Raw genomic sequence first — 14,726 nt, forward strand, 5'->3', positions numbered from 1 at the left:
TAGGCCAATTAGAAAAGAAAGCTATAAACCAAAGGGGGAGATTGTTGGGTCAAAAATATGGTTTATACTTTGCTTTTCTAGGCAATTGTATTTTTATGTAATGTTTTATGAGTTTACGGCTGTGTTTACGGCCGTGAACCTGTTCACGGACCATGTCTCATATATATAGGGTGAGGAGTGCGTGTGTGTGTATAGTTGAAGATGAGCTTAAGTGTGTGTATTATAAGGTGTTTTAGAGAGAGAAACAAGAGATAAGAAGAGAGTGTGTATGAATCTATTGTAAGGATCTTCATTCATATCTTCAATACATCATAGATTCAAGTTATTCTTCTTCTCCTTCTCTTCTATTTTGATATGATATCATCCAATTGATTGGGATTCCGCACCATCAATTGGATATGATTGATACTCAAGCAAATCAAGGACTTACAGAAAGCCGACCCAGATTTGGTACCCTCGCCATATACTGTAAGCACTCCCTACTAGGGTCTCATATAGTCACCAACTGGCACTCGCAGTCGATCACTGCTCCAAACCGACTCAACCAATCCATACCCATGATGACACAAACATCCCCCATCACGATAGGCACCAGGTCTATCGGAAACTTGACTCCAAAAATCTCCATCACACATCCTCGGAAAACATCAGTGGCAAAAACCGCATGCTCGTCGGATATAGAAACTCTCAGAGAATGACTCAACGTCTCACGCCGAATACTTTTATGAAGACTAAAGGCTAGGGACACGAAGGACCGACTCGTAATCGAGTCAAATAACACCAAAACAGGGACATAACTCACAAGGAAAGTCCCTAAACATATAACACAATTATAATCATCATCATAACTCAAAGTAGCATAAGAAAAATAATACATACCGTCGACGACGTCAGGCGCTGCGCGGACCTCCTCCGCTGTCAGCTGGAAAGCACTCCCACGAACCCCCGGTACCTCGGTCTTCATTGGACGGCTCTCTGTAGCACGTGCAGTAGCAGGGGTAGATCCCTGCCGCAATTGCGGACACTCGGCCTTCCGATGGCCTGTCTGGTTGCAGTGAAAGCAGACTAAAAACCCCTTGGGGAAATCCTTAGCCATGTGCCCCTCCTTGCCACACTTATAGCAAGATCCCGCTCGACAAACCCCCTCATAACTCTTGCCTCACTTCCCACAAGTACGGCCTTTCTGTCCCCCAAATCTTGAATTTGCGAGCTTAGCCCACTTGGTTGTCGGCTGAGATTGTGTCGGTCGCCGATCCCTCCCTTGAGACTCCACCTCCTCCCTGGCCTGAGTCTCCAGCTTAATCTCCCTCTTCCAGGCATTTGCCTGGAGCTTAGCAAATGTCCGATAAGACGAGTTCGCCACGAACTCGCAGATATCCCTCCTCAAAATGCTCAAATACCGGCTCATACGTGCCTTCTCAGTTAACACGTGCTCAGGGCAAAACAACGCCCTCTCATGGAACATCCTCGTAATCACTGTCACTGACTATGTCCTCTGCTTGAGGGACAATAACTCCTAAGCCAACTGTTCCATCTCCACCGGGGGAATGTACTCCTCTCGAAACATCGTGGTAAATCTCTCCCAAGTCACTGCAGTGAGCTTTGCAAAAGTGTAGTTGGCTGTCACAAACTTCCACCAGTCCTTCGCCCCCCAAGTGAAGCTAGTTCAGCATGAACCGTACCCTCAAATGCTCTGGACATGAACAAGTGTAGAAACACCCCTCGATATCAGAGACACATCTCATCATAGCAATCGGATCCTGATTCCCATCAAACTCTGGTGGCTTCGTGTTGCTGAACTCCCGGTACAGCAACGAGTCACCTCCTAGTGGCCTGGCAACAGCGACGGCTGCAGCAACAACCACCTCGGTAACAGCAACATATCTCTCATCAAACATCTCGATCAAAGTGGTCTTAATCAACATCTCCAGAATAGCCTCCCGGATGGTTGCAGCCACCTCATCGTGAATCATCGTGCGAATCTCATCATCGCTAGCTCCATTGCTCTCGAGGTTGTGGCGCGTACCCACCATGATGTCTTTGAAACACAACACATAATAATCAGAGACTTGCTCAAGCATACTCACACTCAATCACACACTTCTACTCGACCCTTAGCATCCTAAGGATTCTTACTTGGATTGTTCACTGATCCGGTGCTTTCAGTAGTACGGGCCCAATACTACCATCCACACCGCATCAATATTCACCCCAAGTCCTCCTCCTAGGATCACAGATCTCAAATACTCTATATCTCACTGCACAGACTACTCTCTCAAGAGACTACTCTCTCAAGAGACCTCTCATAACTCATCTCTGCTACATACTCCTACTCAGCTCATGCTCAAAAGAAAATCACAAGTAGCAGAAATCCCTAGGCTAAGGCATCACAAATCAGGCCACCCTAGTCCTAATATGAAATACCTAGCCTACTCTCTAGCATACAAAATATCTCATAATTATCTCATGTAAATCTTATAACACAAGGTAAGAGTATTTTGGGAAATCACCGTTCGGGCTCTGGCTGATAGTACACCTCGCTTCCACTCGTTTTCCCTTAAAACTCATTCTTGTTTTAAAATTTTCCTTTCTTTCGAAAACTCTTCTCAAATCCTCAGTTTGAGTTCAAACACACCAGGAGGTGCATCCGAATCCCTCAAACCAAGGCTCTGATACCAACTTGTAACGACATAAATTTTAACCAAATTTTTAAAATTTAAACCACATTGATTTTAATAAATAAATCACAAAGTGTCATAAAACCAATTCACAAAAACTCATGTTTTAAAAGAAAACAGTTTATAAAACTCCAGGATCCTCTAAATCATAAAAACAATCTCCGGTGAGTGTGTACAATCATGCCGGTGCCTTCCCGCGATCATCGGAACTACCTGAAACACATAACACATAACACGGTAAGCATAAAGCTTAGTGAGTTCCCCAAAATACCACATACAACAATTTAACCACTCGAGGCTATAACTCTGTAAGACCCTCTGGTCAATGTGTCTCAGTGGGACCCTCCAGTCCCACAACTCTAGTGGACCCTCTGGTCTTATCTCTATGGACCTTCTGGCCCTAACTCTGTGAACTATGAATAATACATAGGAATGTTCACATATAAACAATGCAACACATCATAATAAACAAAATGCATATAAGATACTCTGTCACACAACTCTGGATAACGCTTTAGGTAGAGTATAGTGAGAAGACTCACCTCGTAAGCTAGCAAATATAATCTCGTGCTCGGAATCATCGACCTAGCCTCCTCCTATCACAAGGGTAATATCTCTAATTTATACATTCCTTGCACTCAAATACACCAAACGACGTTCTCTCTTTCACTCTAGCGATAGGAATGGGTAAAAAACCATTTTACCCCCCTCCCTGACCTCAAACCCTAAAGTCAACTCGAGTCAACAGTCCAAATTGACCAAACTCGTCGAGTCCCATCGATTCTCAGCTCGTCGAGTTAACCCCTAACTCGTCGAGCCCTCGCATGGTCCAGCTAATCGGGACAACCCTAATCTACCCGCCAAGTCGGCTCTTCAACTCGTCGAGTCCATTCATACTCAACTTGCATTCAGATGATTTTAAGGAAGAATACTTGCCCAAACTCTAGATCTAAGCCCTCAAGGCTGGAATACCACGTAAATCCACGAGTTTTACGTTCATGCATGTCACTTAGGGGTTAAAATGCCAAAAACATGCCTAATAAGGGATTTCTCATTCAAGGACTTAATATGGTTGAATAAAGCAAGGAACTTTAGGCTCTAAGGACCTCAAAATGTCCAGTTCTGATGTCCATCTCTTAAAAGATACTCACATCTTCCAAGGTCACACAAATAGATGGAAAAGAAGCTCTAAACTCAAATATCAAGAGATCTAACCAAATAATGAGAAAGGTATGAACTTTGTACCTCAAATAGAAGCTCCTGGGAGACTAGCAACAACTCTATCAACCTCCTATTCTTCCTTGCTTGAAGACCTCCTTCTTCCTTCCAAAAATGCACCAAAGATCTCCAAATTAGCTCTCTCTCTCTCTCTCTCTCTCTCTTTATATATATATATATATATATATATATATATATATATATGAACTCAAGGGTCGTTTAGGGTTTCTCTTAGGGGAGTGTGACCGCAAGGGAGGCTATAAGAGCCTTTAAATAGGTCCCAAACCCGGGGATTTAGGATTTCTCAATCCAGCGCCTACTCGGCGAGTCGACCCTCGGACTCGTCAAGTAGACCACTAAACCCACGTGGCCACACGTGATACTACTCGGCGAGTTGAAGCACCAAATCTTCGAGTCACTCTATTGACATCAAAAATAAATAAGCAAAATGATATACCTAGGAATCCGGATGTTACATAACGACTAACCTCATGTGTCCTTCAATAATGATTGCTAGCCAAATTACTCTCTTTTTATATCATGCAGTTCAAAGGGGGGGGGGGTCCCATTTGTCTTCAATCTTCAAAAAATAAGAAAATTTTGAGAAATAAAATGTAGAATTCAAAAGATTACAGAAGATTAAAGACCTAGACACCATACTTGGAAATTATGAGTTGCTTTTGGATCCCTTGAAGAGGATTAAGCATCCTTGCCTAAAATATAAATAAGTTACATGATTACATAGTGATCAATCAAGCAATATAGCATTTAACTGAATAATATTTTCTTTTTGTAAGTTTTTAGCAATTAGAGTGAATCATGATTCATGAGTAATAAGTAATGAGTAAATGTACTTTGAGGTAGTAAGCCTTTTTAATATCAATTACAAATGCTTCAGAATTAACTGCCAAGGTCTCATAATACTCAACATTTTTTCAAGTTTGTTTCTTTGTTTCTCAAGCTTGTATCATTATTCTCTATTCTTTGTTTCTTATGCTCTAATATTCAAGAACAGAAATCATTAATTAACCTGAAAAGTTCATGAAAAAAGTCTCAATCTTTTAATATTTTACTCCTTTAAGATCCAAGAAGATTTACTTTTTAGATGCAACAATTTACTTTACCCATGAAGTTCATACCTGTGATATATCCGACATCATTCCCCTTTTTCTTCGTCTCCCATGAAACCCGAGGCTATAGTTGAAGACCAAGAAGATGAGGTTCATGAGAACGAATTTAAATAAACATTTTAAAGATCAATAAACATCAAAAATTGGAAAGATAATGAGAAAATTCATGGAAATAATAGGAACCACATATGAAAAGAAATAAAACACATATAGAAATACATATCAAAACAACAATAAACAAATTTAAATGGGTTTACATTTTGCCTTATAAAAATATCAAATTTCACACTACTAGAAAAAAGGCCTTTTACGACGCTCATTGCGCGTCGTAAAACGCTCAGACGACGCGCAAATGCGTGTCAAGGAAGGCCCTGTCATAAAGAGAGATGACGCGCTTTTGCGTGTCGTCTATAGACGACACGCATTTACGGCGCACATTTATGACGCACATTTACGACGCGCGGTTATGACACGCAATGCGTATCAAGGAAGACCCTGTCATAAAGGAAGACGACACGCATTTGCGTGTCGTAACCTTACGACGCGCGTGTTTATGACACGCAATGCGTATCAAGGAAGCCCCTGTCAAGAAAGGCCATGTCATAAATAAAGATGACACACATTTTTGCGTATCATAATTTTAAATGTTTTAAAAAAATATTATTTATAGATTTACTAATTTTTCATATTAAATAATACATTAGAAATCTCATAATAATAAATAAAATACCATAAATAACAAATATAATTCATTTCACTAATATGTCAAATACAAATAATTATTCCAATAGTGAGTAAATGTTATAAAAAAATGAACTCATTTATATACAATTGCATTAATTATCTAGCTTACTATGTGCCAACAAACTTCTATCTTTTTCCTTCTCTGCATAAACTTCATTAGCAGCATCCTAAAGAACCTCTATCTTTTTCATCAGCAACATCCTCAAAAACTTCTATCTTTTTCCTTCTCTGCATAAACTTCTATCTCACACTCAATGTAGTTTTAAACATCAGGTTTAAAAAATCAACTTTAAGGTTGCCTTGTTAAAGAGAGTGACTAGAATAGATTTCCCTTTTTCACAAGGCATGTGCTTGCTTGCACATATATATGGAATCATTCTAACAAAAAAAAACTGTTCATGTCAACTACTCCAAGGACTATTACGTAATTTAACATGAAGAATTTTGTCCAGATGAAAGGATTGACTTTAAACTTTATAAAAATCATTTAAATGAACTTACCTGACCATGAAGCGTGTTGATCCAGGATCTCCTTGCCTTCCTGCTCTGCCACGAAGCTTTGTAAAGCAAGAAATAAATTAAAAAAGTGAGTCTGAAAGTATATGCTAAATTTATGTAAAACCTTAAAACACAATACTGATGCAAAGTTACCTGATTATCAATTCTTCGGGACTCATGCAAAGATGTCCCAATGACATGGAGACCACCAAGTCGTTTGACTTCCAATCCTTCATGAAAGCAATGAATCTCACAGTCCTTTAGAACCGATAAATAGGCAATTGCAATGCAAGGACCCAGGGCCGGTCCAAAGAAATATGTTGCCCGGGGCAATAAGACATAATGATGCCCTAATTATATATTTTCAGAAACTGATATCATAATTCATAATTCATAAAATTTACCCTAGTTCACCATATAAAAGATAGATTGTTAGAAATTGGAATGTTTGAATTTCGAAAGGATCTAAAATCGTGATCACGATTTTAGATCCTTTCGAAATTCAAACATTCCAATTTCTAACAATCTATCTTTTATATGGTGAAACTGATAAAACTAAAAATGCAACAAACGTTGCTTTCAAGTTGAGTGAAGGTGATGATGATGAGTCAGCAAGAATCACATCATAAAACTCACCGACAACTTATGCATACTCAAATTTGCTTGGGGGGGGGGGGGGGGGGGGGTGCACAAGATACATTCTATTTTCAATTTTCCAATTGAAATGAAATTATAATACCTTAAAAAATACCTCCTTTTCTCCAAAAAGATCAGGGAATATCCAAGCAAACCTAATGTATGTTTCCTATGAAAAATAAATAAGATACATGTTTGTGACTACAGCCCATCAGGATTTGCATGGGAAAGTTCAACATACAAAATAACATGAGTAAATTTTACATGCACTTGACATTAATAAATGCTCACACGAAGCTTTTGTTAGAAAAATATATCAATTTGTTTTTTTATGACTAAATACCAATTATCAATAGAACATGTATAGATCTTTTTCTTTTTAAAAATAGTACCAATTAAATCATATGAATAAAGAAAAAAATTTATAATATAATAACTATTATAATTTAAAACTAATTTGAGAAATAAAATGACCTTTCGAATCAAATGTGAGGGAGCCATGCCACGATTCTTGAAAAAGATCACCACCAGGGGCGGATCCCTTTAGGGGCCAGGAGGGGCCATGGCCCCCCTGTTTTTTTGCCTTCTAATATCAAAAAATTCTAAATCAGATTATTAGTTTAAGGTAAATACTACTCTTGGCCCCTCATGATTTAGAAAAGGTTAAAAGAGAAGATAATGCATCTATTATAACAGTTCTTTGTAGAACAAACTTTAAATTTAAATTTAAAATTATTAATATAAGACCAAATATGTATTTTCCGTCATAAATGTGAATGCGACAATAAAGTTGTAAAGAACGATCTTGTGCTTTAAAGATCAATTACAACTAAATAGGAGGGAAAATAGGAGGAGAGAAGTTGCAGAAAAAAGAAGATCGTGAAAGTTCAAAAAGAAAAAATATCTTCAAAAAGTTAAAAAGAAAAATGAGATACAAGGTATGAAAGAAGCGTCGCCAACAGCCGGAGAGTAGCGTTTCTACCCTATTTCACCCTTGTTGTCGCTTTGCCTCACCCACCCACCGCCTACAAGTAAGCATTCTTCTTCTCAGTTTTGTTGTTATCTTCCGTTTGCTTTTGAGGCTTAAAAAGTATATAACTTCTATATATATTTGTTTATATTTCTTTTGTCAATAACTTTGTTTCATGATTACAGTTAAGAGTTACTGTGAACTTTAGTACTTTTTCATGATGTGGCTGTCTTACATTTATTATTTTTTTTATCATAATGGTTTTTGTAGTTAATGGTCATAAAATGCATAGTACAACTCAAATCAATTGATTTAGTCTGTTTTCTTAAATATATTTATATACAAGTCTTTGGCTAAATTGTCAAAACTTGATTGTATAAACATTGATAAACTTTTATTATATTGATCGATTTAATTGTCATTTTGGTACAAATCTTATGCGACATAATTCCTTTTTAATTATTCTTATGAGCATTGCTATATATATATATATATATATATATATATATATATATATATATATATATGTGTGTGTGTGTGTGTGTGTGTGTATAGACACACTATAGGATTCGGCCCCCCTTCTTACGTTGCTCATGTTTCGCCCCTGATCATCACTATTTGATTTCCATCCCTCAAGATGTGGTTGAGTATTAAAATACCTATACATGCCTTGTAGGGCTCTAACTGTGAATATTACCCAAAAAGTATTAGATACGGTGCTTTGATCAAGATTACTTCCTAAGTTTCCAAGTAGTTCTTGCAATGTGGTATTGTAGGGCATGCATTACATAGATACATCAAACAAATTTAAAATAGCACAAAGCATAGATATTAGATATTAGCTAAATTAGAAAAAGGCAATTATTCATAGAAATTAGATTAAGAAACAAAGAACAAAATAACAGGTTTGATTAGTACCATTTGTAGCTCAATTCAAGTTTAATGATATCCACTTTAACTAAATTCCTTCTATGCTGCTTGAAGAGGCCTTCCCTATATTTTTTTATTGAGATAAACATAAGCAATCAGTTGTGAGAAGTAAATCATATGTATCTAATTGATACATCAAAAAGATAAACATAAAAATGAAAGTAAATTACTTGTGTGTATGAGAAGTAAAATTCAGTCATAGTTCAAGAACCAAAGTTCATCCCACATATTCAAAAAGAAAAGCCACAATCACATACCATTTAGGTTTCTTCACAATGAAGAGTTAAACATGTAGCTTCTCAGCCTATTTGGTTACCGCCTCTGGTTCTAGCCATCATTCTTCTTCCTTCCTTATCACTTTCACCAAACTCTATGTCAACATAATCACTTTACGAACCCTGCAGGGGTAAATACGAGCATTCACTATTTGTAGATGTTCCTAGGGGAATATCAGGTAGAATTAAAGCAATTAAAGAATGTTTAACTATAAAAAAACTCAAACAAAGATCCAAAATAGAATAACCTCTACAGGAGGGAGAATGATAATTAATGAAGCCATAATCGTGAACCTCTTTTTGAGCTGTATTAGAACCTTCTTCATCAAAACTGAAAGGAACGGGAAAAAATATATATACCCGATTCAAAATATGATGTATAGGGGAAATAATCCTTAAAATCAAACCCCCAACCGTACCTCGACTCGACAGATCCGCCTTCATAACTTTGAGGTAGCATTGGATGTCAGATGGAACTCTTAGTTGAGGAGTAACGACGGGGACGCAGTGATGGTGGTGGGTTTAGCAGACGACGGAGAAGCTAGGGTTTCAACGATTAGAGGAGATATGAGGAGAAACAAAGAATCCTAATTGATTAGGAATATAGTTGCAGAAGCGAAAGAATCCTAATGGGAAGATGAGTGCAAAATAGAAGGTGGGACTAGGAGGTTAAAGGAGGATTGTTGCTAAAGAGGAAGAGAGAAGGTAATAATTTATGGAAAACGCAAGAAATCAGCCCGCGTGATCAGCCCGCGTAATGACTAGACGAGATTTAGGTTTTTATGTATTTGGTTAAGGATAATAATCCAAATGTGGAAAATATATGGTTGAACAATTAACGGTCATGATTTCTTTGATTTAAAATTAAGGATTCTCTTTTAATAATATTTAGAGATAATTTGAACATGAAAATATATCTTATTTTAATAGACCGAATAGTATATTTTCAAAGTCCAGGGGGCTAAAGCAAACGTTATGGTCTACATGACTACATATACGCCAATCGAGTTTTGTGTTGTTTTTGATCGGGGAAAGCACGGAGTCTCTGTTGAAGATGTTGGAAGAAGGACAAAATCAACGCGAAATTGCCCAGAAACGGATTAAATGTCAAGAAATCATGGAGAAGGGGGAAGATGATGGAATCAATGCGTTGCCTGATTGTTTGCTTCTTGAAATCCTCTCTCGTTTGCCGTCCACAAAAGACGCCATCATAACAAGTACACTCGCCAAGCGATGGGAACATGTTTGGACTTGGGTACCTTCTCTGATATTTAAGCATTCAAATCATTCCTTCGAAAACCCTAACTCAAGTTCCGATTTCGCATCATTGGTGGACAAAACCCTAACTCAATGTCGCCAATCGAAGCTCAAGAAATTCCAAGTGCATACCTTTTATGATATTCGATTAGAATCGCAGTTCAACAATTGGATTCATTATGCTATAAGTTGTAACGTTGAAGAGCTTAACTTGAAGTTTTTGGGACGGGAACCTGAGTTTTTGTTAGATCAATTTTTGTTCATCAATTCATGTTTTACCGATGTGAGATTAGCAGGATGTAAGTTGAATCCAACTGGGGCGATTAGTTGGGAAAATCTTAGGAGTTTGTGTATTTCCAATGTGAATTTAGATGAAGACTTGATTGTAAAAATATTATCCGGGAGTCCTCTATTGGAAACTTTGGTAGTGGAATATTGCTATGGTCATGGGCGGCCCAATATTATTTCAGATGATGAATCTGAATCTGAATCTGAATCTGAAGCCAGTGATATCATCAAAATCAGAATGAGTGCTCCTACTAGTTTATCACCAACTCAATGTCCCAAACTCAAGAAATTCAAAGTGTATACCAGTTATGATGTTCATTTTCAGTCGCAACTAAACATTTGGATTCACTATGCTATAAGATGTAATGTTAAAGAGCTTGACTTGGAGTTTTGGAATACGGATTCAGAATATGAGTTTATATTGGGTCAAATTGTTTTCACCAGTTCATGTTTTACCGAGCTGAGAGTAGATGGATGCATGCTCAATCCAGTTGGGGAGATTAGTTGGAAAAGTCTTAGGAGTTTGTGTATATCCGGGTACCAGAGTTTAGATGAAGATTTGATTGAAAATATATTATCTGGGAGTCCTGTATTGGAAACTTTGATTTTGGATAATTGCTATGGTTATAACCGGCTCGATATTACTTCAAAGAGTGTTAAAAACTTGGTGTTACGTGGATACGAGGATTTTTCTTATGTTGAATCTGAAGCTGATATCATCGAGATCAATGCTCCTAATATTTTGTCACTAACAATTGACCATGACGTATCATTGTGTAAGCTTTTATTGCTAAATGTGTCTTCTTTAGTCAAAGCTCACTTAGATTATACTTGTACAAAGCTCACAACGCCTAATGAAGTGGAAGAAGAGGTGCTTAAAGGATGTATAATGAATCTTCGCCATGTCACAGAGGTTGAACTTGGGTATTTATGTTCTAAGGTAAAAATTTCTTTTGCTTTTTCCCTTTTGGATAAACTTGTTTCAATCAATATTTTCACTTTTGTTGTCTTTCTTCTTCTACTTTGACTGGTAGGCTATTTCTTGTTTGCAAGCTAAAGGTTTCGTTCTTCCGTCAAATGTGAAGCTTAGTGGAGTAAGGTGATTTAGGGAGCTGCTCTTGCATGATTATGAGGGACACTGATATGATACACGGTGTTAACTTATTGATAATGCTTTTTTGCTTTGAGTTCATGTTTAGCCACTTAAGTTATCATGAATTATTTTCATCTCTTTGTAAAGTAGACTTGGTTCGATTGGGTTGTTAACTACTTCAACGATTATTGACCTTCTAACTAACGGTAATCCTGATTTCTCAAACTTATTTCCCTCATTGGTAGTTGTTTCTTTGAGATTGGTATCAAAAGTACCTGTCATCATTCATGCCATTGATGATGCTGTTGGTTTCCAATTCGAGTGGAGGATTGCTTTCTGGGTACAAGCTTCGTCACCCAGGCTCTCTGGAACCTCCCAATGAGAGTATTATAATCCCACAACAGCATCAAGGAGGTCAACACCAAAGTCAAAACCTCAATGCAAACAATGTTAGCATCCAGGAGAGGCCGCAACATGTAGGAAACAACATGTTCCAATACAACGGCATGGTGTCATCACAACCAAGAATCTCATTAATTCAATGAAACGTCTGCACATTGAACCTCAAAAGCAAGGTTGGTTGCCCAGGCATGACATAAATAGTTTGATCAGCTACATGTTCAATCCAAACACCAGGAAAGCATCGGTAGAGGCTCTGCAACAAATACTCAAGGGTATAGAGGTTGTGAAAAATGCTAATAAGAACAATGCCTCTCCTGATATCTTATTTATAGCCCTTGCTCTTGTATTACATATTGTTGCTGCAAAAGAGATGATATCTCAGGGTGTTCAGGACCTAATTAAGAGACATCAAGCTCAAACTATCTCCTCAATGAAGGGTCCTGATATTAGCATTTGGGGATGGAAACTGAAGGAACAAAGACCCCTATTAGGTGTTGCTGAAGATAAGGGTAGTGATACATTGGTTACCTTGATTCTCAACAAGCCTGGTGTTAAGATTTGTGAAATTAAAGCTTCCGGTTTTGATGAGAACAGGAAGGAAAAACTGCAAGTTCTGGCCACCACCCTCGCGGGAGGTCAGCTTATAATGGAAGAACTTGGAATGAATATTGACCAGGTGGAAGCGGACACAAGCGATCATGATAAAGAGAGGTTTCAAGAAAGGATAGCCAAGTTTTCTGGTGGAGTTGGACTACTCAAGATTATAGAAGTTAGTGAGAGTAAAGTAAGCCAAAAGAAAGTTAAAGTTACAAATGCTTTAAAGGTCACCAAGGCTGGTGCTGAGATCCTTGTTGAAGTCCCACGTAAGTTTGTGAATGTTGTTGGGGAGATGATGATGCCAAGGGAGGCTCCTGGTCGCTTGTCCCTATATGTGATTGTTAATGAGAATAGGAAGGTCATTGAAACTGTCAAAAAGATCTTTGATGCAGTGGAGCAAGGAGGTGTAGAGAATGCACATCATGGCAAGGCTAAGGACAAGATACGGACTGGACGAGTTTGGGTGCTATACAATGTTTTCATTCACCTTGAGGGCAAGGTGAAAGTTTGGGCCGCCGGTATTGATAAGCCCAACTAATCCTAGAGTGCTTTTAGTTGATTTGCTTTAGTAGAGTTATTCTGCTATCTTTTTGGCTGTAGGGGTAGTTTGGTCCTTTTGGTATTATGACTGTTATTGGCTGTTATGTTAGTGGGAAGAGCACCTGATTGTGCCGGCTGTGATTCCCTTTTGTCTTGTCTCTAGTGATAGTATATATAGTCCTTTGTTTTAGAGAGTCAGTAGCTAAGAATTGATTTGTAAAGAACTTTGTTCTTTTGGAGAGCCCCTTTCCTCTCGAATGACTGGGAATTATCTTAATATTATCAAGTAATTTTGTTAGTATGTCGGGAGTATACGATAGATTCAACGGGGGTCTATCAGGTGAAGGGTGAATTACTATTATAGTTTTGAAGTTTCATATTTGTTAGTAATATCTCTTCTTCAGTGAGTTGATGCCTTTGCCATTTCTTTAAGCAAAATGGACAGTTATTTTCTTGGTATGCTTTTGTCTTGACCAACATAAGTGGTGTGGTTTTGTTGAGTTTTGGAGTATGATGTTGTCTAATGTTTGTGAAGTCACAGATTTGTTGGGTCATTGTATTAAGTAAAAAAGGAGGATGCTATCTATTGGTTTCTATTTTCTACTTTTCATTTGTCCGTTGGTTTCTATTGATGCTCTAAAGTAGGATGTTAAATATGCTGTACTCAAGATTTGCTTTTTTTTTTTTTTTTTTTTTTTGTTGTTATTGTTGTTTTGTCAACTCAACAGGTTAAATCTGTTAATCTGGTTACCTTTTTCCCCATTAACTTAATCTCTTTGGTTTTACAGCAGGCTAGATCTGTTAAATATGATTAGTTTTTCTTTTCTCTGTTATCTTATTTTCTTTCCTTTTACATCAGGTTAAATCTGATTAGGATCTGTTGGGATCTTCAATGGGTTTCAGAAACAGCAATGTACCTATATTTTTGTTGGAATCCTTTATAATATGATACTAATTGTGAGACCCATGTATTACATGGATTAATTTTTTTTTTTTTAAAGTTAAATATAAAAATCAAAATATTTGAGAACTTTGAATTTATAAGAAAATAAAAAAATAATGAATTATTATAATGGAAATGTTTTTTATCTTTTAAAATTAAATAAAAAAAATAAATTAGTAACTTTTAATTTTGGGAATTTTGAAAGTAAAAGGTAAGTTTATTAATGAAATTATTATCAATTTATTGCTATATTTATTGCAGTTATTACATTAAAATATTATGCGAAATTTAATAAAATAAAAAAAAAAACTCATAAAATGACACGTGGAAAAAAAAAATTAATTCAAAATAGTTACAAGATGACAATGAGATAATAACAAGTGACAAAAAAATTAAAATGCAATAGGATGGCTCAAGAAACAACAATGTACTTTGGTTTGAATCCTATAAATAAATAGGAATCTCACTTATTGTTTTGCAATTTTTTATATCTTTATCATATAAAATGATTAATTTTTGTTGTTTGT

The 14,726-nt window shown here is 36.9% G+C and overlaps 2 protein-coding genes and 1 long non-coding RNA gene across 6 annotated transcripts; 2 read left to right on the forward strand and 1 right to left on the reverse strand.

Moving 5' to 3' along the window:
* Window positions 1-5,758: 5,758 nt before the first annotated feature.
* Window positions 5,759-9,855, reverse strand: LOC145074703 (uncharacterized). 4 transcript variants are annotated; one of them, XR_013692031.1, is made up of 8 exons: window positions 9,499-9,848; window positions 9,328-9,410; window positions 9,062-9,202; window positions 8,793-8,867; window positions 7,008-7,073; window positions 6,422-6,498; window positions 6,272-6,327; window positions 5,759-5,998 (listed from the first exon to the last, which is right to left on the reverse strand). It is a non-coding gene; the product is annotated as an uncharacterized LOC145074703 (long non-coding RNA). The 4 variants fall into 4 exon arrangements; XR_013692033.1 differs by having other exon boundaries at window positions 5,759-6,327; window positions 7,008-8,558; window positions 9,499-9,855; XR_013692034.1 differs by having other exon boundaries at window positions 5,759-6,327; window positions 7,008-7,929; window positions 9,499-9,854.
* A 217-nt stretch (window positions 9,856-10,072) lies between these two features.
* On the forward strand, window positions 10,073-13,557 carry LOC145073210 (uncharacterized). Its single transcript, XM_079019770.1, has 2 exons — window positions 10,073-11,564; window positions 11,659-13,557. The coding sequence occupies exons 1-2, from the start codon at window positions 10,134-10,136 to the stop codon at window positions 11,725-11,727; spliced, it is 1,500 nt and encodes a 499-aa protein (XP_078875896.1). The 5' UTR covers window positions 10,073-10,133; the 3' UTR covers window positions 11,728-13,557.
* On the forward strand, window positions 12,334-13,254 carry LOC145075330 (uncharacterized). The gene has a single exon (XM_079021612.1). The coding sequence runs from the start codon at window positions 12,334-12,336 to the stop codon at window positions 13,252-13,254; it is 921 nt and encodes a 306-aa protein (XP_078877738.1).
* Window positions 13,558-14,726: the final 1,169 nt, after the last annotated feature.

Source organism: Lactuca serriola, chromosome 9 (genome assembly GCF_051521515.1).
Source record: "Lactuca serriola cultivar US96UC23 chromosome 9, Lser_US96UC23_V15, whole genome shotgun sequence".
In the NCBI taxonomy this organism is placed as follows: Eukaryota; Viridiplantae; Streptophyta; class Magnoliopsida; order Asterales; family Asteraceae; genus Lactuca; species Lactuca serriola.

Coding starts and splice junctions, on each gene's coding strand:
- LOC145073210 (XM_079019770.1), top strand. CDS start 10,134: ATGTTGGAAGAAGGACAAAATCAACGCGAAATTGCCCAGAAACGGATT. Junction 11,565..11,658: donor TTGGGTATTTATGTTCTAAG/GTAAAAATTTCT, acceptor TTTGACTGGTAG/GCTATTTCTTGTTTGCAAGC.
- LOC145075330 (XM_079021612.1), top strand. CDS start 12,334: ATGTTCAATCCAAACACCAGGAAAGCATCGGTAGAGGCTCTGCAACAA.